General features: G+C 40.0%; 1 protein-coding gene across 1 annotated transcript; it reads left to right on the top strand.

Moving 5' to 3' along the window:
* Positions 1-1,208: 1,208 nt before the first annotated feature.
* tspan11 (tetraspanin 11) lies at positions 1,209-12,702 on the top strand. The gene is made up of 8 exons (XM_083906546.1): positions 1,209-1,309; positions 3,480-3,588; positions 5,014-5,205; positions 6,903-6,977; positions 8,203-8,307; positions 8,573-8,731; positions 9,260-9,346; positions 12,537-12,702. Exons 2-8 carry the CDS (start codon positions 3,502-3,504, stop codon positions 12,594-12,596), a joined length of 765 nt encoding a protein of 254 aa, XP_083762672.1. The 5' UTR covers positions 1,209-1,309; positions 3,480-3,501; the 3' UTR covers positions 12,597-12,702.
* Positions 12,703-23,674: the final 10,972 nt, after the last annotated feature.

The raw sequence follows: 23,674 nt of genomic DNA, 5'->3' as shown, positions 1-23,674 counted from the left end.
AGAAAGAAGACTCTGTGGTGGTCCAAGCCGAAGTCTGGCTGTGATGAAGAAATATCACATGGGAAAACAACAACAACAAAACAAAACAAATCAATGTCACATTGTTTGAGCAAGATGCATGGTGACGCATGGGAGTGAAAGATTGCAGGGATTTCAGTTATTGATGTGCTTTTGTGACAAATGACTTAAAAACTATGGGACCTTGTGCAAAATGTGCATTGTTTAATGCTGCAAAAGTAATACAAACCAAACCAAAACAAACAATTAGCTTCGCCTCGCCTTGGGTATGAAACTATGTCCACTGTACTCTGCGTTTCCTCCCTCTCTCTCCCTCTTTTAGCTGTTTATTCAAGTACATTTGGGCGTGAAATTCTTCAGTGGGTATGTGGTTACATTGTAACCAGGGCTGAGCTCCATTTCCCTTTCTGTCACTCCCCATTGTGATTCTTTTCTCAAGTCCACGCTGGCGCTGCGTTCAGGGACCGTCAGACATAAGAGAACTGGCGTAAACTATTGAATAAATGAATCAGTGTTTGTATACATTTTGACCTATAATTAAAGGTGCCATATGTAAGAATGTGGCCAAAAACGGTTACTATATTCAAATCCAAAATACCAAGGTCTTTTAGTTTTAGTTTTCTGACGTAACTGGCAACCTGTGGTTGCTCGGCAGCTGAGACTCTACTAACTGCGATGATTGGTAGACAGCGGTAGGTGGCGCCACATGCTGAAACATGATTTCAAAACATAAACATGATTTGCAGTCTGCAAAATATTTTTTTTATTGCAAATATTTTGTCTGTACTGTTGTTGTTGGTGAGTTCAGTTTGTTATATGAACATTATTCCTGAGTCTCTGTGACATATTAGGAGGATTTTATGGCCAGTTCCTTTAGATTTGTTACATAATGCAACTTTAAATTTAAAGGTTTTTATTTTTAGTGTTTGAACCCACCTTTCAAAAAGTATGTAGCTGTTAAATAAATCAAGTGTTGTATCTCTTTGTACAGACACGAATTTACGTAAATTCCCCTTAAACAAACAATTGCGATGTGTTCGTTTTACGTCTTTTTGTTATATGACATTAAATGTGAACGTAAAAGGCTGATATTGCTAATCAACTTTCAAAAAAAAAAAACGAGCTTCCCTGAATGCAGCATCCGCAGAAACCTGCTCGCGGACACACTCTGGAAGCAACAAGCTCGACTGGACCGGACCAAACGTTTGTGCCGCAGCGGTGTGAGGTCCGCACTTTTACGGGACAAACATCTGCAAAACAACGTTATATGTGACCACTGCGTCTTAGCCTGGTGAGTATTTATGCGAGAAAAGCGGCACTTTTGTCGAGAAACTACGGTTTAACTTGGTGCTGCGCATCAACGACGCAGGTGGACGGATGTTATGTTGTCGGGATGCTAGAGAGGCTAAACGCCGTCCAGGTTTAAAACAAACGGGAGACAAGAAAGTTTGTCTTTAACCGACATGGACGGCGATTCCGGTAGTTTATGAGCTAAGCGTGAAGCAGGAGGACAACTACATTAGCCGAATATAGTCCCAATATTTCACAGGCAGGTCTTAATTATCCATAGAGGAAACCATGATAGCTGGCACGTTGCCAGTGAACGCATCAGGACCTGGCAACCCAACAGTGGGCGAGGCTTCTTCAGGGAAAAGTTAATCGTTAGTTTGACGGTTAAGAAATCACAAAATAGGCTAAACGGAGCGTTTAAAACTCGTTATATGATAACTTTTGTGTGCAGTTACAATGACAGGTTGTTACACTTGATGTTTGTTGTGTTAAATGACAGTAATTTTGCTTATACTTGGCTCATAAGTACGTTAATTAGTGCTGAGGACAAATGCAGCTGTGGGTCAGGTGAGTTTAGGGCGGGGCCTTACATTTAGTTATCAAAACTTTATTGATTCTGTTTCCATGGACACTATCAACCAGACCTAAGCTAACCCAGCTAACACTTTTTGGTTCCCAGAACGTTCTGGGAGTGTTACCTTTTGGTTCTCATGTGTTTGACAATGAAAGTTTTCCTAATGTTCCCCTAAGGTTAGTTTTTGGCTGCACATTTGGTTCCCAGAACTTTCCCAGAAACCACGGGGAAACCACAGGAGAACGTTTAGGGAACATTAGGCTTCTACCTAACCCTGAGGGAACATTCTTGAAACGTTAGTTTTTGGTTTGGTTGTAACTACACTTAGGAGATCCTTAGGGGAACATTCTTTGAACATTGTGTGTTTAGTATGACCTATTTTTTTTTAGACTGTTGTCTTAATCTGGTTTACAATGAGAATATTTGAGGACGTTATAATCTGATTAAGATGCAAACTGTAGGCTACACATGTGCTCAACATTGAAGTGCTCCATGTATTGATAATTTCTTTATCTGCCAAATTATCTATTGCTGCTTAAATAGCAATGCCCTTTTCAGTCTGTTGCGTTAATAATAATAATAATAATAATAATGATAATAATATTAATAATCATAATAATAATTATACTATACTATAATAATTACATTATATAATAATAATAACAAGGAATAATTAAAACTCTGAGAACATAATTTCAGGTTTTGACCATTTTAAATAATAATTATTTGCAGCCCCCCTATTACTGTCATAATGTTTAATCACAAGTCAAAGTAAAGACCTGTCACTCTTATCTAAACTTCTTTTCAATATATTCCTAAAATAGGCTGTAATCTGCCTGTCACTGACAGTAATGGATGATTTTATCAAATAATAACTAAAAGACACCGCATATCACTTACTTGTAGTTATGTGTCGGTGTGTTGCCATGGAGCCTGGTTTTATGTGCCATGGTCTGAATATTATCCAGATCTCATCTTTGCTTTCAGCTCAGCACAAAGCAAGTGAACACATTTTTTCTTAAAATCAACATCAAATAATCTACAGACTCAACGGAAAGGAACAAGAAAGCTGGAGCTACTTTTTCAGTGGAGATACTGTCTCAAAAGATGGCACGTTCCATACAAATGAATAATTTCCCTAATAGGCTATTGTATTTATTCTTCTGTTACCGTTATAGACATACAGTATGAACACCGTACCTGCAATAATCCACCGAAGGACACGGTGTAGATCGATGTAATGGATGCGAGTGCCTCTCACCCCCATGGCCTTTTATTTACAGAACTGAAAGTGTGCGCTCGGTTAATAACTCGCAAGTATACGGTCTGTGCTCTGCCATGAATAATTTAAAGATTTGTGGATATAAAGAGGAGGTGATTATTGTGGATGCAGTTGGAACAAAATGTGAGGAAAAAAAACATGTGAATGATATTCAAGATGGTATTTTTGCCCCTTTATTTCACTTGGTACAGAACTTCTAATACTCACAAAAGCATACTTTTGCTGCGTCGATGTCGCTTTTGATAGCGTTGTGACGTTTTGGTGTTAAAGTGAAACATCATCCTCCCTTTCTTTGCATTGCCAATTTATTTCCAGACCTGAACTCCAGAAAGGAAAGATGACAGTGGTTTATAAAGATGACCAGGAGGACTGGCTGACCGTGTGTCTCAAGTACATGCTCTTTCTTTTCAACTTCCTCTTTTGGGTAAGTAGTAGTTAAAACAAACACTCTTAGGTCCACGAAACCTTAAGACGATCTTTTTCTTTGCCGTTTTAAAAAGGTTCCCAGTAAACACGGCATTGTTTCAGGAAATATCTCCGTCTAAGCTGAAGTCTTGACTTATGTGTGGCATAAATAAGGTTTTTAATCCAACCTTATTGAATGATTAATCCTAAATGTGTACCTAGAGAGGCACCTTTAGAGGGAAGGAGCCATGTTTAGAAATAGAGAGCTGATGAAGTGGAGACCTTGGTCTGAAAAGCCTGAGCTGTAGACTTGGCCCAAAGTGAGTCATAGATTATTCAGGTGCTTTTGGAGAACAGTGTATCAAACCCTGCTCTCTGGTACCTCCACTTTTATGATACTGCCTGTGCCTGGGGTCATTTCAAGCAAGTCGTACATTTGAAGAGAATAAATATAGATTCATGTGCGGGGGAAAATAAATCTTAAAAGCTTACGTTGATGCTCTTTCACCACCTGTGAAATGTAGAATCGCACCGTGTGCCATGTCTTCTGTGTGTGTGTGTAATGTGTCACAGCACAATTTTTGTGCAGTTGTATTCGTGAGGTGATTACTGCAAGCAGAACATATTTCTGCTGGAAGAAAAGAGAAGAGAGTGGGAGTGGTTATTTATTTTCAGCATCATAAAGCTGCGGGTGGTCACATACTGGAACTTTGTCTTCTGTTTGTTTGTTTTTGAAAACCTTTCTCTCATCCACATTTTTTCCACATTACCGCAGAGGATTTTCCATGTATTTTAACCTTGTTAGACCATCATGATGATGATGATGTGTAGACATACATTTTTCATCATCTCCTATCAGGCCCGACTTGTGTCCAAGTGACGCCTCCTTGGTTCGGCATGTGTTGCTGTGAATAAAGGAGTTGCTGTGATTTCTTTTTTTGACGGAAAAGGGTGGGAAGATGAGGAGGAAAGACACTCTGAGGCATTTCCTCCCTGTCTTTCCCTCTCTCTCTCTGGGACTATTGTCCAGGAAGTGGTCTTTGTGGCCTGACTTGACCTCCAAAGTCCCACTGCTCCTGTGGGTGTTGTTCTTCATGCCTGACTGATTCTCTTATATTTTTTCTTTCTGTTTCTTCCTCCTTTTTTGGCCCTTTTCTTTTTACTCCCTTACACTTTCATGTTGTTGCTTTTCAAAAGTCAAAAGTGCAAAAGGTCTTAGGCCACCTTTTAGATTTTTATATATATTTACAACCAGATTGAAATTATTTCTCAATCTCTTTATTGGAACGCATCCAAAAAACCTGTGAAATGTGAAGTGAAACCCCAATTAATGTTACAATATAATGTAATATCACTGAAATAATAAACATTTTTGTCACTACCTGGCTCATAAAGTGGTATATCCTGGTCTTTCTAACGTCACAATCCTTCATGTTTCTTCCAGGTGGGTGGAGCTGCCGTCTTGGGTGTCGGAGTGTGGACCCTGGTGGAGAAGAGCGACTACTTGAGTCTGCTGGCCTCCAGCACGTTTGCCGTGTCTGCGTATATCCTCATCCTGGCCGGCAGCCTGGTGGTGGTGACAGGATTCTTTGGATGTTGCGCCGTCGTCCGGGAGCAGAGAAGCTGTTTGTCCACGGTGAGAAAAACTGCTCCTTTATGATTTCTGTAGTATTCACATACACTAACAGCAGCTCAGAAATGAGTGCACACCAAAATTGGCTTTTATAGCATCGACAAAATGCTGAGGGTCCACGCTACTACTGGATAATGGTGTCTTAAATATTCCTGTCTACACTGAGTGCAATGTTCTTGCTCTCCTTGGCTCCAGTTCTATCATTGGACACTGATGTTTCAGAAAAATTGATTTTCCGATCCGAATCCTCTTCATTTCATTTTCTGATGTATATTGCTTCATAAAAATGATGAGATCGATCTTTCACTTCATGCCTTTAGCTCTACGTAACCCAGTAAGTTTCGCAAGACGGGGACAAATGGGCACCACCTAAAGCCTCAAAAACAATTGGATCAGTTCTCCAAGAATATGGTTTTATACCGTAAGTGAAAATCGCCCTTAAACGAAATCAATATTGAATTTGTGAAGCGGAATCACATTGAATCGGGAAGTCAGTGGCGATGCTGACGAATGGCTGACGCGTTCCCCTCATACTGTCCTCCTTTTATTTTACAGAGACTTGAGGCCAGTGGGAGAGAAGCAGGCGGGAGGTTAACGTCCACTGCTGCAAGACTATTTATAGTAAATGTTGACGGATTGGAGCAATATGAGCGAGAGAGGGAACGGGAGGGCTTTTAGGGAGCGTGGAGGTGTCGGGAATTCATCTCTGCTGCACATTTTTGGTTGAATATCAACTTTTATTGATGTTCCATTTAGAGATTAGATTTGGGTGACGAGTGATTGATTCTAGCGTGTGTGTGTGGGCAGCAGAGGAGACGCAGAGCGTTCAAATCTTGTAACTAAGAGACGCAAATGAAGTGTGATAAGAGCATAGCAGAAGGGAACATTTGTTTAAGATGTTAACATTAAATTGGTGATATCGTGTCTCTGTGTGTGCTATAGTAAGTAGTGCAGGTACAACAGTAGCATCTGTCACTTCTGTATTTGCTCTCAAACTGTGTTGCGCTGCCACAGACGGGTCGCTCTAATTAGATCTATTTGCTTTATGTGACACGGTGTGTGTGTGTGTGTGGGCTGTGTGTGAACACTGAAGTTTATTTGCCGGTTTGCTCAGTCTGTTGGAGCTCTCTAAATCTGTAGGCAGTGTGTTTTAATGCACAATTCACAACGGTGCTTATTATTGAGGAGGAGGAGGAGGCGGCACAAGCTCATCAGCTGCTCCAGTATTGGGTTTTAATTTTAGTTAATCACACTAATATTATAATTGGTTCCTTTTTTTTATAATCCGTGTTTTCATGAGGAATACAAATTAACGTTTGCACCGGGTTGATGGTTAATATTTGTTGTTGCCAAGACGGCAGTGCTTTGAAGTGTATTATGATGCATCCCAGGAAGCGTGGAAATCTGCCTTTTAAAGACGCCTGAGAGAAATCTGATTTCACAGTCTGTCATATTGCTTTCTGGTCGTCTCTTCTTTTCTTTTTTTCTCTGCAGCAGCTCCACCATCTGTGTTACAAGTGACAGATGCAGCACAATGACAGCTGATGGAAGTTTTTATGGAGCCATCATGGGCGTGAGCCACTATCTCTGATGAGCTGGCACATGCAGACGTCAGCCGGGCTAAAGTCAAATGTCTGGATGAGTTGGAGTTTGTATCTTAATTTGTTTGATTATTTTGTTTTTTCTTCTTTCTTCCACAGTATTTCTTCTGCCTGCTGTTTATCTTCTTGATTGAACTAGTGGCTGGAGTCCTGGCTTATGTTTACTATCAGAAGGTAAGTGATTACATACTTACTAGGAGGGTTATTTGTTTTTTTTTGACTGAACTTTTGAGAATAAAGTTGTAATGTTACAAGAATGAACTCACAATATTACGAGGAAAAAGTCTTATTACGAGAAAACTGGTAATCTTACATATAATATTACAAGAATAAAGTCTTAATATTACGAGAACAATGTCTTGTTATTACAAGAATAAAGTCTTGCTACTACAAGAATGAAGTCTTAATGTTACAAAAAAGGCGTAATATTACAAGAATAAAGTTTTTTATCATGATCTAATAATATTATTATTAAATAGAAACAGAACGCAGATGTAACAGCGTTTATTTAACAGTGTATATTTTGTCACAAAGCTAAAAAGCTGAAACCCACCAGGAACAGATTTTTAGTCAAGTTTGTGTGTGGGTACTTGTTTTTCTTGGCTTGCATGACTCCTTTGGGATTTCCATGGAGTTTTATTGTCTAGTTCTTTTGTCATGTTAACCTTACAGTATGTGAAGAGGTTCCCTCCAGGCCTTTTGTTTAAATCTCTTAGGACCTGGGTGTTGATGAACCCTGGACACAGTCTGCAGTGGATCTCGTTGTTTCCCTTCCCGCGGTTTTCCTTCTCTTGGTTTTCCTTTTGTTCCTGTGGGTCGTCACATTTTGTGTTCAGTGTCTGGAGTTTATCCAACACAAATCTTATGATCTTTTGTTATCTTACAAATGCGATGAGCACCGTGTTATCTGTGGGGAAGTGTAGCGGTTCAGCACAGGCCGGAATCACTTGAAAGATAAGAGGCTTTCATCCTTTCTCACTGTTACATGTTTGAGTTATGAAGTCAGGGAAGTGAGGACATTTTGGAAGTAGTTGTTCAACATCTGACAAACCTTTTTATGGTTAACTTTTGGTTTTAAGGCACTTCTTTTTAGGTTTTCCACATTTACTTGGGTGTAAATGCTGTTTTTTTTAGTCTCCACACTCAGTGTTGGTGTAGGAGTTGTTACCTGGCTGCTTTGCCCAATCCTCCTACTGTTTTTGTCAGGCCTAACATTTTCACACCATCACACCTGCTCGTCCTTGCTCCTACACATGTCTGCGTTTCTCTACTGTTTGTTATTTCATGCGTTTTATTTGTCAGTCTGTGGTTCCAAAATACATTTTCCTGTCCTCCTCCTCCTCCCCCTCTCCTGTAACTGCACTGTTCCTCACTGTCCGTCTCCGTTCCTCATTTCCAGCTGAGCGAGGAACTGAAGCAGCATCTCAACCAAACCATGACGGAGAACTACGCACAGCCGGGGAAGGAGGCGGTCACGTTAGCCGTCGACAGACTACAACAAGACGTATGGCGTGTGTTTTCTCTAAAGTTATTTGCCATAATTTAAGTAGAAGGATGAATATCTCATCATAGCTCATCTTTATCCTTTGGGGGTTTGCTCTAAGCATTGTTCCAGAAATTACTATAGCTGTGCTAAGTCTCTGCCAATGCATTTACTCTCTTTCTTTTTCAAGAGTTACTCATTTTAACAGCCAAATAATTTGTATTTCTTACAGTTTGACGTGAAATAAAACCAAATCCTTTGCTTGATTTGATCTCTGTGACCACAGTTCAAGTGCTGCGGCAGCAACAACTCCAAAGACTGGATGGTGAGCGTGTACATTTCGTCAAACCTGGCCGACAACAGGATCGTGCCCGACAGCTGCTGTAAGACCATCACGCCGATGTGTGGCCTGAGAGCTCACCCGTCCAACATCTACAAGGTGGAGGTGAGTGTGTTACATACTTCACTGTTGGCTGATAAATGGCCTGTGGGTCTGGCTTGCTGAGATAAGACGACACAACCAAGGACTTAAAATCACCCGGGCCGCTGGTTTTAGAGTTCTTGGTCTAAAATGGAGGAAGAAAAGCAAAGAATACAAAAAAAACACTTTTGAATGCTTACTCCTTCAGTCATTTCTACTATCTGAAGTACAGTGTCTGCATCATGAAGATATACCCTCAGAATTGAAGGAAAGCATTGTGGGATGTCTGTGTTATAATACTACTTATAATAAATGATTCATTCAACAGTTTTTAAAGACACAAATGAAGCAGACAACAAAGTTGGATTGCATTAAAAGCACTCAAATCAGATACATTAGTTTATCATGTTTTATATATTACAGTTTTTTTGCCTTATAATCTGCTGTTTTTGTGCTTAAACCATCAAAAGAAATTTTTTTTAAAAGTTCTCTGAAAATGTGCTACAGAGAAGACATAATGTCCACCTTTTTGTCCTGTGACTGCCTGTGCAGGGAGGATGCATCACCAAGCTGGAGCAGTTTCTGGCAGACCACCTGTTGGTCATCGGTGCTGTGGGAATCGGAGTAGCCTGTCTGCAGGTGAGTGAAATAGAATGTTAGTGGAGAGACCACACACACACACATACAGATGTTTATTTTAATTATACTGCCTCGCTAATCCTCTTGCAGAATACATGCACAGTGAAGGAAAAGCACTTTGTTGAGCCGCACACAAACCCTCTGAATTAAATTCATGTCACTCCAACCTGAGTGGACAAAAATAACAAAAACACTAGCTCCCTCCGTGTATGTGGATTAACACAATAATGAAACTCTGCCTTTTTGTGATTTGAAAAACTGCCCCTTTTCAATCAAACATAGAAAAAAATGGCTTTCAGTCATACCCATAGAGATAATTCACTGTCCCTGGTCAACAACTTTGAAATGCGCTCTTCCCTTCATCCCACCGTTTGAAGGGTAATATCAGCATAATAATAATAATTCTAGCAACAGTAATCCTCAATATTCAGCATACAACTAAAGAGTGATCTGTGATACTTAAGATAATGTTTTTTCCCCCCAAATTGTCTGAAGGATGTTTGCTAAACGTATAAATGAGATGCTGAATACGTTGTCTTTACACAAGTGACTATGGAGTATATTTTGCATAACTTCACACATCTTTTTTCCCCAATCAAGGTTTTCCTGTATGTCTTCTCTTGATCGACTCTTTCTGTCTGTCTAGTAAATCGTAGACTCGCTGAAAACGATGTAGATATGAAATTCATTTTAAAGGTAGGGTTGGAGATCCTCGAGGAAAAAAAACAGTTGGAGCAGGCTATATTTTTAATTCAAAAAAGTCCAAACCCACTTTCATCAGACCGTTCCCTCCGAAGCTCCGCCTCCAGAGCACAGGAACATGCAACAAACACAGATTCACAAGCAATGATTGCGCATTATCAGTAACTTTAGGTACTTCGTTTGGTACCGACACTTGTTATCTGCACTTTTTCTACCATAACGTTGCCATAACTCTCACGTTGGATTTTAGCTCTAGCCTTGTCTTCTGAGCATCTGGATCTCCCACCCTACCTTTTAAACCAGACTCCACCTTTTTGATTTTTTTGCCCTTTTGTGTCACATTAATCAATATCTGGTGCGTTGTATACTGTGTGTGTGTGTGTCACCAGCTTGCTGGGGCAGCCATGACAGCCTGCTTTATTTATCTGCTCTATAAAGAAGAGGAGGACGACTTCTCTACATTGTGATTTAGCTCTAGCTCGAGCGTCTGTGTCGGTTTAATCAGCTGGAGAGAGAGAGAGAGACAAGGTTGGAGGGCTACGGTGGAAATTTGATACCTTGCCCTGCATGTTTTTGTTTTGTCACTCTTGACGTAAATGAGCCTATTTTCTGCTGCGCGTGTGTGTGTGTGTGAGTGAAGCATGAAGGTGCCTGGCTTTGGCTGTGCATCGCAGGTTGTCGCTCTGCATGCTGTGATAATTTGTATATAAAATAACTGACACAGTAAAAGCCAACATATATAGATGTAATTATACTTCACTAAAGCTCATCGAAGGAGAAAAATTCACCACACTTTTCTGTATGAATATCACCCAGTAAATTATCATGTTGGTAAATTAGCCGTTTCTATGGTTACTCTTAAATGTAAAAGCTATTTTTACGCACACCCAAGACTCCTGAAGAGTGATTCAAATGGACGGTAACTTGGAATTGTGAGTTTTAAAGCGCACCACCTGATCCAGCTGGCTTTTCGTTGGCCATTATTTGTCTAATATCATCACTAACTGCTCCTCGGTGTCAGTTTGTGACCGTCTCCTCACAAAAAACTCCCTTTCCTCCCTCTGTGAGCCCAAAAAATCGATCATCTTCCTCTGCGCTTCTACATAATCTTTGATTATGAAGGAGAGAATTGCCTGTGACGAGTTTTGAGATGAGTCGATACGCTTCGGCGACTCTTTGTCAAAGCGGGCTTTTAGCCTCTCGCAGATTGAATCTGGGCACTTGACTGTTTATCCATCAAACCCCGGCAGACCAGACCCACTGCTCTGGCTGTAGTCAATATCACTTCCTGCTGTTCTTCCTTTTTATTTCTGGGCCTTTTTTTTGTGTACAGTTTTGTTTCGGAGAGTGCAGTGCTTTTATAAATTGGAGGGCTCAGACCATACTTGCTGTGTCGCCTTAGTAAAGCTTTTAAATCTTTTTTTCCCTCCTTAAGCCAAAATTGATTCACACATTTCTTGAAACAGTAACCCTCGGGTCATATTTCTGAAATCTGTGCACGTATCACATGTCACTCAGTCAGTCTGACATTTATGTAGATTGAATTTGACTGAAAAATGTAGCTTTGTCTCACTTTATAATCCATGATAAACATCTTTAAAACCAGTAGATGCATGAATAGAAAGTAGCAGCTGCTACTAGAGCTGAAACAACTACTCGATTAATCGCTTTTGAAGCTTTCTTTCATGACTAAAACAAGATTTCTGATCGTTATATTTTCAGATTTCTTTGCTCCATGTCACAAAGAAATCATTTCCAGGTTAGACAAACACTGATTGACATTTTTTAACGTTTTCTGACATTTTATGGACCAGCGATTACGCGAAGAATCGAGAAAATAATCGACAGATTAATCCATTCGGAAAATAATCGTTAGTTGCAGCTCTACCTGCTTCTGTTGATAAAGGTAGTAGAAATATGAAGATTTGTGGGAAAAATACTATTTTTAAAAACATCTAAATACATACATAAATAATATAGTCTATATCTGGATTGTGTCTTACTGATGCATTCATGACCACCTCCTATAGTTTTATTGAATAGAGCCTTGTGTTGGAAATCACACAAGTGTTAAATCATATTTTTTTTCTTTTAATAAACTTAGAATTCAGAATTAATCAAATGATGCAGCTTGAAATCAGATTTCAGTCGTGATAATGTCGAGAAGTTTCCATTTTTGTCCACAGATTACTCTGCGTTCGTGTTGGTTTCGAGATGAATATTTAAAATGGAGAGCAAGCGTCTTTTTGAAGTGCTTTGTTGTTTTTGCATCTGCTCGCACAAAGCCTGCACGCACACATGGCGGCTGCTTGACTCCTGACATCCCCATAGTAACCAGCTACATACTTTCCAGCAGCCTCTAACTCCCATCACCTTTAACCCCACCTACCGCCCTCTCCTTCCCCTCCTCCCCCTCTTCATCACCATCAACCATAGATCCCTCCCGGTGACTGAGCCGCTCTCCTGACCTCACACTTCCTGTTTTCAGATCTGTGGGATGGTGTTCACCTGCTGCTTGTACAAACGGATCAAGATGGAGCCTTACTGAGCACAACCGGGCGCTCGACACACACCACACACTACCTACACCTGACAAACGGAGAACACACACCTGCCTCTGAATTTGAACTCTGGTTCTAAGCCAAACAAAATGCACACACAACCTTTTCTGTACAACGTACGACAAAGCAACAGACAGAAATCTGGGCGTCATGTGTGGTTACATTATGGCCTTGGCTTAGATGCATGCGTTAGTGTGAGCATGCATGAAAACTGTATTCATATTCTGATCTACTCAACTGATGGTGATGCAAATCAGTTTCACGGTGCTTGAGTAAGCTGAAGGAGAACACTTTATATGCTGGTGTCACTGGTGATAAAAAGGTAACTTATATTTGTATTTGGTCAACATAACGTGCCTCATTCACAGTATTGCTGCTAAATATGATCATGTATTATTTCTGTACCTGAAGTATTTTAATAGATGTGGCATTAAAACATATTAAAATATATAGTTTATTATCTTTACAGACAATAGCACTAAGTGTAGAATGTATGTTTATTAAAAAAAACCTGAGATATATTATGTACAGATATGCACATGCACTATAATGAAATAAATAAATAGAAAAATGACAGCACCACATCCTTGAAATGATGCTTCCATCTAGTGGTCATACAGTGAATTACTTTGTTATACTGAGACATGCAGTCAAGTGATCAATACTAGGATGTATTTAATGATTTATTTATTTTGCCAGAACCATGAGAGAAACCATGTTATACTGAATTGTCATACATAAAGAGTCATATGTGCTGCAGAGATGGGTATATTTCTGTTAAAGTTAAATATTCACATGATTTATGCTTTGTTTTAATTCCTTACAAGAATATCCAGTCCACAAGGACATCCTTGGGATGTCTGTTAGTTGAAATGATCGTTTCTACGTGTCAAGTTTGGTCATTTAGATTATAAAGACGATGTAGGGTGACGAGTTTGTCCACTGTATAGCATCTATCCAGAACACTATTCAGTGTGCAGCATAGGACTCAAACCACTAGAGAGAGACAAAGGTTTTTAGTTAGCATGTGAATGGGTCCTGCTTTAATTCCACTTTAATTTTCACCACTATAACAGGAGGGTACATTTTACCTGCTTATATTTGTGTTGTCAGACATTTAAATATTCAGTATTCGGCTCAAATGTTCATATTTTTGGCTGTGTGGTAGCATCACCAAACCAACTTTAACCATAACCTCACAGAAATACTAAACTCTTGTAGTAAATGATTCACTTTTTCCACAAACTCTACTTGAACTTTATGTACGGTTTTCTTTTCAGAGCGGTACAAACCTCAGTCTCGCGTACAGTTTTGTAGTTTCCACAACAAAACCCCAAGCTCGTTGACGTCTTTTTTCTGAGCAGGAGTGAGATTTCAGTGTGGGGTTGTTCACTTCATCATGTCATTTGTGGACTTTTGTTGCGTAAATTGTAGTTCTGCTGTGTGTGTGTGTGTGTGTTTGTGTGGGGTCTTCCCACAGTTGCACACTGGAAAATCTTTGCATGTTTCCCAACTCAAACCACATTAATTCAGGATGTGTTTTGTGGTTTTGAGGGTCCTGTCAAGGGGAGAGGGGAGAGAATGTCTCCATATACATGTACAGTACTGAACACTGCAGTGGGAAAGTGGTCTCACAGTTTTGTTTTATTCAGCGGGCGAGGCATTGTGTTTTCAGGTTGTTTGTCGGTCAGTTTTCTCCAGTTCTTGTGAAAACAATATCTCAATGTTTTGATAGAATGACCTCATATTTGGTCTAAATGTTGACTTTGAGGGCCAACATGGCGGCGTAGTGGGCACCACTGGGTTTGTGGTCTTTTGGACCATGGACCTTTTTTCTGTGTGGAGTTTAGATGTTTCTCTGGGTTCTCCAGCTTCTTCCCACAGTCTAAAAACATGCAGAGGTTGATGATTGGCATCTGAAATTGACCGTAAGTGTGAATATGAGAGGGTGGACCCCACCTTTCTCCCTATGTCAACATAATTGTCTCCAGCTCCCTGCAACCCCTGTTTGGAGGATACAACTGTAGACAATGAATGAATGAGTCATGATGTACCTTTAATTGTGTGATGAAATTTCATAGTTCAACACTCAAAAGTTGAGACCTTGGTACATTTCAAGGATTAATCGTATTGATTTTAATGGCTATAGACCATTTTTCCTCAAAAAAAAATCAATTTTAATTTGACTTAAATGTTGACCTTGACTTAGGGATTAACACTTTGGACTTGGGTGGCCAAAGGTGAAAAGCCAAGGGCATGGTGGCCTCACAAATTATACTTTTTTTGGCCTCTTAAACGTTAATCTTAGCACTAATTTAACAAGATCGTGTTATATGACTGATTGATCAGTTGTTTTCCAGCTTTAGAATCAGTATTGATTGCCAAGTACATTTGCACATACAAGGAAATTGACTTAAGCTCAAAAACCTAAGATATAAAGAACGTATACAACAATACAAACCTAAAATGTGCACCTAAATCTACAGTTCTAAAGTACACAGTAACACATATTCACCATTAACGAGGTAATTACTATCATGCATATAAGTCACATACTAGCCCTTTATTAGTAAATATTAAGCACATATTAACACCTTACGTAGGAAAGATCTTAATTTATGTCATAGTAGAGGTAGAATAAGGTGTTAATATGTGCTTAATGATTAGTAATAAAGGGCTTTTATGCTACCCTTTATAGTAAGCACCTGGATAATGGTGAATATACTTGTTTCACAGGCCTGGCAAATAAATAGTAATGGTTCCCCTACTAAATGAGGGACATTTTCCTTGAAAATCTCATCTCTTATGTTGCCATAAATAGGTGAAATGGACAAATGCAGTCATGTCATTCTTCAGGACTCATAGTAGTGGAATGATAACCCCATCAAAAACTACCGTCCTCTCGTTAAAGGTTAAAGAGTTTAAGATGAATTCGATAAAATGCCAGTGTGAAAACAATGAATCGTTCAACCCCATCCACACTAGAGTGGAACAACATTGTGTCGCCTGAAACAGTGTTGGTACAACAAGCACACCATCATTATTTGTGTTATATATCGTTGCCATATGACCTAACTATTTTGTCTTTGAAGAACGACATCTTCCCCCTTTTTTCACTTTGTTTCTCCTCGGCTCCAGATTAACTTACAAGGCACTCGTGTCGGCTCGGAGTGATTCATCACTGTCATCCGTTTAGGGGTAAAAAGGGCACAAAGTTTTGAAGTTTTGGACGTTCTCCAACCGTCTCCGAGTCTTTCGTCTTCATCAGCTTGGGGAAAGTGTCTCTGGTTTCCTCTGCAGATGTCGCACTCGCAGACGGACGCCGCGCTAACTGTAAAGCGAGGGCGCGCGGCAACGCTGACGAGATAAAAACATATTAGCATGTGGTTTGTAAGCGAGGAAACCTGCGAGGGGAGAATTGGGAGCAGCTGGATTCACTGCTCCCATGTGTTGAGACCCTTTTTTTTTCTTCTTCTTGGCATCACACTCCGCACTATTTACACCCTCCATCCTTGACACATCATAGTCATGGGGAAGTTTCGGAAGACTTCGGAGACGTTCCCTCAGAACACATGTTTTATCGTTAATCTGACGGATAGTAACGTGCAAATAAAATACCTGCAGATTTTTTTGTCAGGGAGCAAATCACACCCAGTGCAGCGAGAGCACTGAAAACGAAATAGCACCGATGCATACGTGTGCCTCCTTTGCATGTTGGTGCACAATCGCATTCCTGAGTTATGGATGGTTGTTTTTTTGGCGTGTGCGCGTCTTTTGTTGAACTCGTAAAAATAAAAAAACGCATTCTGGCACCATTTTGTGCACCTGTGTTCAATGTGTGCAGTAAAAATTTAACTAGCGATCGAATGCTGCTGCCCTGCCTTTCGGCACAATAGATATGTTTGGAAGCCTCTGTGCGGAATGTGACTCACCTCCCCCCAAAAAAAGAGAGATCGTCTGCGTTAAAGAAGACGAGTGTTGTGTCTTGAACAGAAACTTGGACCAGTTAGTTTTGTTGCTCACTGGACTCACTTGGCGTCACAGACAAACGGGATAACTGGAACAGACTTTGAAGTGAAATCCCCCGGCTGGAAACACGTGTCCAGTGAAGCTCATTTGTCAGTTAGCATTTGTGAGCAATTAAAAAAACTTTTTTTATGGACCACCACAGTCCAAAGATGTTAAGTCATCTGTAAAAAAACTCTGCAGGGGCTTTTTCGAGTTACGTAACGGTTTAATGTGGATTTACCGCACACAAACATGACCACAGAGAGCACCTGTCGACTCAGGCTAGTGTTTTAGTTTTAGTCACGTTCTGGTGCGGGGGCGGCAAGCATACGGCCAGATATATTACACCAGACTCCTCTGTTAATTATTTTGAGATTTTAGACATTTCTCCCGTAGTTGTTGGAGATTAACCCACATTTTTAGGATCGCTAAGTCTTTTTAACTGATCTACAGTTCGGCATTGTTCAGCTTCATTCTTGTGTCAGACGTCTCTTCCTGTGGCCTCAATCTGACCAATCAGTGGCCGGCAGTCTGGTGACGTCACACATAGTATCGCCTCAGTTCGCTTTGGAAATTTATTCTCAAAAGATTACGACTTTATTCACATAATATTACGATTTTATTCTCGAAAGATTACGACTTTATTTTAGAAAGATTGCGACTTTTTCCTGAAAAGATTGCGACTTTATTCTCATAATATTACCACTTTATTTCTCGAAAGATTGTGACCTTATTTTCGAAAGATTACGACTTTATTCTCAAAAGATTAAGACTTTATTCTCATAATATTACGACTTTATTTCTCGAAAGATTGCAACTTAATCTCAAAAGATTACGACTTTAGTCTCGAAAGATTACGATTTTTTTCTCGAAAGATTATGACTTTATTAGCATAATATTACAACTTTATTCTCAAAAGCTTCCAACATTTTTCTCGAAAGATTACGACTTTATTCTCGAAAGATTGCGACTTTATTCTCATAATATTGCAACTTTATTTCTCGAAAGATTGCGACTTGGTCTCAAAAGATTGCGACTTCGTAAAGTCAGGGCAACATCCTGTACACAGCTGAGTGTAAAAAAAAAAAAAAAGACAAAAAACGTGGTTGGTTGCCATTCAAGGCAAACAAACAGCAAAACTATAGAGTGTGATGCAATGAGACAGAGTTTCCGAAACATTCTGGCCTGTTACCTCGCCTTGTTTATGTTTCAAACCCCATGATTGTACTCGTGGAAAGAACTCGATCATGGACAACATCAACGTCATCGGCTGGAACGCACACAGTGATGAACAGCGTTCCTGTCACGGGGGGGGGGGGAGGAAATTCAACAAAACCGAACAGCTGATTTAAGACGCCTCGGAATCAACTTTTAGTGACTGCACGGAGCACAAACAACAATAAAAGATAATTTCCCACCCACCAGACCCACCTGTTCCCCCCCGCCGCCGCTGCTGTGTGACACATCAGAGCCGGTTTTGTCCTCCGACTGTGAAGGTAATGGTTTCGTCATTTTTGGTTTAATAATTGCTATAAAGGAAGTGAGCTTTTGTTACACAATCTTTAAACAGGACATCCAAAAAAGGGGGATTTATTTTGTCTAGAAAACATCTATTTGTCTAACTTTTCCCCCCCCATTAGTCATCTCATGACCTTTCAGGTAAAGTTATGACCGACCACAGTTTTGGAAGTCACTCCTGAGGCATTTTTAGAAACAAAATTAACCACAGTGACCTGCAGTGTCAAACAAGTATATCCACAGAGGAGTTGATGGATTCCTTCATTGATTACAATTTCTTAATCCCCCGGAACATTTCCAGATACATATGTTTGACTTCATACGTGCACATAAACCTCACCATCCACTGCTGAAATGAACACACACACACCACATCTCCCTTCCCCTGTGGCTTTGATCCCTTTAGAAAAATCTGTCAAACACATTTATGGGCAGAGCTAATGTGTTGCAGGCCACATGCAGAACTCCTTCAGAGGGCAGTCAAGAGTCTGAGGGTCAGCGTAGATTTATAGAAAAATCGGATTTGACACAGAGCTGGACCAATGCAGGCCTGGATGATTCAGATTAACAATGATTCTCTTCATAAAAACAAAAGACAAAAAATCCTAGTAAGGCGACCAAAATGCAGTGGTGCCATAAACCTGTAATAGAAATACAGATGTCTATGGATTTAAAGAGTGTTGGGAACCTTTTGGCTCATGTTAAGTGCACTGCAACAAAATATATTACATTAACCATGTCATTGTAATGTAGAAATGTTACATGTTATGTTGTTAATGGCAAAAACGGTGGATCCACTAGAACAAGGGTGTCAAAAATGGGCCGAAACCATTACAATAACTGCATAATAATAACCTGGAAAGAAGAACTCCAACTTGTTCCCTTTGTTTTACATTTAATGAAGTATCAATGAAGAAGTAGTGTGAAATTTCTTGAGGGAAAATAAGGTTCCAAATAAAATAGGTTCCAAGCTAGCTGAGGCGATACTGTGAGTGATATTTAGGTTCCTTCAAAACCGACTAAAGTCATAATATTATGATAATTCTCATGTCCCACCTTCTAGGAAACGTAATGGAAATTGGTTCAGTAGGTTTTGAGGAACCCTAGAGTCTGAAAAATATCACGGCGTTGTCAAAAGTAATGACAAAGGTGGCATCTGAAGTAAAGTTGGTCTTGGAACATTTAGGTGTCGTACATACAGCTATAACATGTCAGATAATAGTTATATTATATATATAGGGGCTTTGAGAGCACGTCCAGTACCCCCTACATGTTTCTTACCATTTTCTTTGTTACCCACGGTTCATCAGGTTGTGGTTTCTGCTCTGTGTGTGTGTGCATGTGTGTGTGTGTGTGGTACACTCCTGGTCCACGGGGAACTAAGTTTGCATGGAAACAAACTCCAGAAAGTGTTTGAAGAGCTCTTTTCAGAACCTCCGCTGTCTGATAATGATGATGAGTGTTGTGTTGATGGGGGCTGTTGATTGATATCAAACAGATGGTGGGGGTTGTTTTGCACGGTTCCACGCAGCCACATCGTGATGGATGGCGCTTCCAGCACAGGTACCGTCGTTGGCACCTGATGTTATGTGTTATAAAGCAGGAATTTGTATGAGAAACGGCAAAAACACACTGGCGTCGGAAAAACAAATTCTGAATGTATACTCCGCCGTCTTGAATACTAACAGTTAAATTAACATTCTTCCACAATCTGAGCCTTGTGTTTGTGTAACGTCCATTCTTCTCGCTGGATAGATTGTTGTGATGTGCGGTGTGTGTGTGTGTGTGTGTGAATCACATCTGCTTACGTTACCGTCCGTAACTGACAGGCTCGTTCCCCAAGCGTGAGTCACAGAGAAGTGTCTTTCAAAAAGTTGTGTTTATTTGTGCTTATTTGTGGCGAAGCAGCTCAACGAGATGGAATTTCATGCTTTAAGTTTTGTCAGCGGTTGCCCTGACTTCAACATGCCTCCTCTGGCATCCAGTGATGGTATCTGTCTGTCTCTCTGTATGTGTGTACACTGTAATTTATGTAGGCTGAGTGATGTTTCTGTTTTAAGGGTGATGACTGGAGTCTGTAAAGCTGGCTGTAGTCTGTCTGCACCCCATAGATTCTTCTCCGCTGGTTGGCACGCACAGAGAAAACCTGCATCTGCAACTTAAATGTTGTGTGTAGAAGAAAATCCAATAAGAGCTGCAAAAATACACGAATACAGACACTGCAATCCCAATTTAACCCTTAGAACATGGAGCATTTAGGCTGCTTTTTTTCCACTACTATGTTATATATGTAAGAATATGCAATATAATGTGTCTTATATCATTTTTTTCACCACAACCGATAAGCAATCTGATGAAATTGTCATTTATTTTAACTAAAAATGATTAAAATCGCATTGAATTTGAGAAATTTGGAAACGTCAATGTTCAAAGTGCGCTTGACTCGTTTTAATGAGCAAAAACAAAACAAAAACGGTCTATTTTGTGACTTTTGCACAATTATCGCTACTCTCGTTTGTTGTTTTTCAAATATGTGATGTAAAATTGATCATAACTTTGACTTCGCAACACATAGGAATACGAAAAACTAATGTAATCCCAATTTAACCCTTGGAACACAGAGCATTTAGGCTGCTTTTTTTCCACTACTATGTTAAAATGTATATTATGCTATAAGAATGTGCAATATAATGTGTCTTATATCTTTTTTTTTCAGCACAACCTATCAGCAATCTGCCAAAATTATAATTTATTTTAACGAAAAATGTTTAAAAGCGCATTGAATTTGCGAAATTTTGGAGATAAATCAATGTCCAAAGTTCGCTTCGAAAAACATTTAGGCTGCTCTTTTCCACTACTATGTTAAAACTAGTGTATGCTATAAGAATGTGCAATATGATGTGTCTTATGTCCTTTTTTCCGCACAAACCATAAATAATCTGATGAAATTATAATTTATTTTAACTAAAAATGTTTAAAATCGCATTGAATTTGCACAATTTGGAAATACGTCAACCCTTAGAACACAGAGCATTAGCAGCTGAGACTTATCACATGACGACAGGCGATAACAAGGTGACAATAATGGGCTGCGAAAACATTCTATACATTAAATATCTAGCATCAACATCTCTGAGATGGAGAGAGTGTGAGGTAACCTTGGCTGAAGCCCAACCCCCCCCCCCTTTTAATTCCTGTCGCTATTTTCGATTAAAAAATGTTGCCTTTCGGCAACAGTAGAAGACTGAGAATGAAAACGCCACAGCAGGGGAGAATCGTCATGGGACGAGAGGAGACTACAAGGTGAAAATAACTTGGCTGTGAAAACATAAATATCCATCAACAATGTGTGCGAGGGAGGGGAGGGTGTAGACCAGGGGTCGGCAAATAAATGTGGTCGACGGCCAATTTATTAGGAAGAAATGTAGTATTTGGGCCAAAACAAGTGCCTTTAAACGTCACGTTTGCTGCCTTAAGCTAACAATAATGTGGTTGTTGTGTTGTGCATGAGATACTGTACACACTCGTACTGTTAATACTTATTGTGCTTTCTTTTCAGTTTTAAGAATTACTGCTTCTTCTACTTCTTTGAGCCTAACATATGCAAGTAGTTATTTTACGGATATTTACTCCCCAAACCTGGCTGCTTTTCAAACCAAACATTTAGTTTAGGTTAACTGTTAATTCTAGCAACATAATCTATTTGAATAAGTTGATAACGTTTCAGAATAAAAAAGCTCTATGTTCTCTATGAAATTTTGAATTATTTCAGATCAGGTTTGCTAGGGCCCAGATACTGATGCTGACAGGCCAGTTTTGGCCCACGGGCCACCTATTGCTACGTCACTGGTGTAGATCAAATGTAGACCAGCTGTCAATGTTTGAATGCCATCTACACTGCAGACCCGGTTCTTAACTTCTCTTCTTGTTAAGACAGTTTTGAGAGGGGTACTGGGGCTTTCTAACCCCGGTAATTTTGGTCATTTCTGACACATACATTGTATTGTAGTTGTAGCTTTCTGTGTTTTAGTAAAACTTCAGTAGTTAGCTGTGGGGAACTGGACTTGTTTGAGTTGAGTTGAAGACGTTACACCTCTCGTCCAAGAGGCTATTACCGGTCTAGAGAGTCATTAAGTTGAACAATGCAGGTCCTCCCAGTTTCAGGTTGTCAGTTTCACCTGAGACGAGTTGTGAACGGGTCATTCGGGGGTCATCTGAGAGGCAGAGTCTAGTATTGTGGCAGCCTGCATTATTGGTTGAGTGACATAATAGACCAAAACATAATCATCGATCCATCATTTTTCATTTTATGCCCTAATATAAGACCTTTTAAATCACAAAATCCCCTTTCTGCACTGTGATGTATGCGTGTGGTTCTGCGTGTGTGCGTGCAGCGTTCACACACATGATATCAATAATATCCTCTTTTTTTCTCCCCCCGTTGAAAAACACAACTGACACTTCTTATTTTTTTTCTTGCAGAAATTAAAAGCAGCACTGTTAATTTAAACACAGAACACAGAGCTGCGCCGATTCCACGGAAAGGATAAAGACGCGTTTGTATAAAAACTGGATTACTCTTGTCAACCTGTGTTTGTTTATGCCCCAGAGATGAATGGAGGAGGAAGAAGCGGATATGATATTTGGGAGGGAGAATGTATTTGTTATCCACAATGAAGAGAGGAGGGAGTGGGGGGGGGAGGCAAAGGCGCAAAATAGCGTGAGAGGAACTTGTGCGTTTTCCTCTGAGATTGATGGCACAGAGGAGAGAGCATGAGAGCGACCTTGACTCGGTCATGAGAGCGGCCGTGAGCTCGATATGAGGGAAAAAGGAAGAGTTTGTAATCAGTAAACAGCCTCTGGACTGACTGCCCTTCACGAAGTAAACATTTCAAATTTGAGGCAATGTGCCGTCACAGCCATGAGAAAGAGATAGAGGCAATAAAGACTGATGGAGAAATAATAGGAAAAGCAGCGGGGAGACATGTTTGGACTTTAGAAAAATGTACTAAATGAGTGCAGGCATCGCACTGTGAAGAACATTCTGTCTCCAAAGGCACGGCTCGATTACCGACTGGCACTTTTTCACAACACATGACTGAAACATCCGCCCGGCCGTGACGGAACCATTTAGAGAAATGTATCTTTTTGTGTGACTATTTTCAGAACCACATTAGCAGAAGTTTGTTAACTTCTCTCTACGTTCTAGTCCAAGAATGAGAGCCGTAGCTGTAACTGCCTAACTTTTTCAAAAATATAAACAAATGTCCGTTAACGTTCAAAGCGCTGTCAAAAGAGCTCCAGACGGCTGTTAAAGTCCTTCAACTCCACATGTACAGTATGCCCGTCAGGCGTCATTCCTGCGCTGCACACAGGAAGTGATTTTTGTTTTATGTAGTAAAATGAGACGACTGCAAATAAGCAGGAGTGTGACTATGGCGACAAAGAAGTTAAGTCCACTGTTTATAAAACGTGATTGTAGCAGTTCAATGGGATAAACGTCTGTCCTGCTCCTGGTGTAAACACACAAACGGTTAGA

The sequence above is a fragment of the Microchirus variegatus genome (genome assembly GCF_963457635.1).
Source record: "Microchirus variegatus genome assembly, chromosome: 20".
Lineage (NCBI taxonomy): Eukaryota > Metazoa > Chordata > Actinopteri > Pleuronectiformes > Soleidae > Microchirus > Microchirus variegatus.
Note: the sequence above shows the minus strand (reverse complement) of the source record. Positions and strands in the feature narration are given on the sequence as shown.

Bases quoted from the DNA above. Each gene is read 5' to 3' on its own strand.
- tspan11 (XM_083906546.1), top strand. From the start codon at position 3,502: ATGACAGTGGTTTATAAAGATGACCAGGAGGACTGGCTGACCGTGTGT. The intron at 5,206-6,902 runs GTGAGAAAAACT...TTTCTTCCACAG, and splicing joins AGAGAAGCTGTTTGTCCACG to TATTTCTTCTGCCTGCTGTT. The intron at 6,978-8,202 runs GTAAGTGATTAC...CCTCATTTCCAG, and splicing joins CTTATGTTTACTATCAGAAG to CTGAGCGAGGAACTGAAGCA.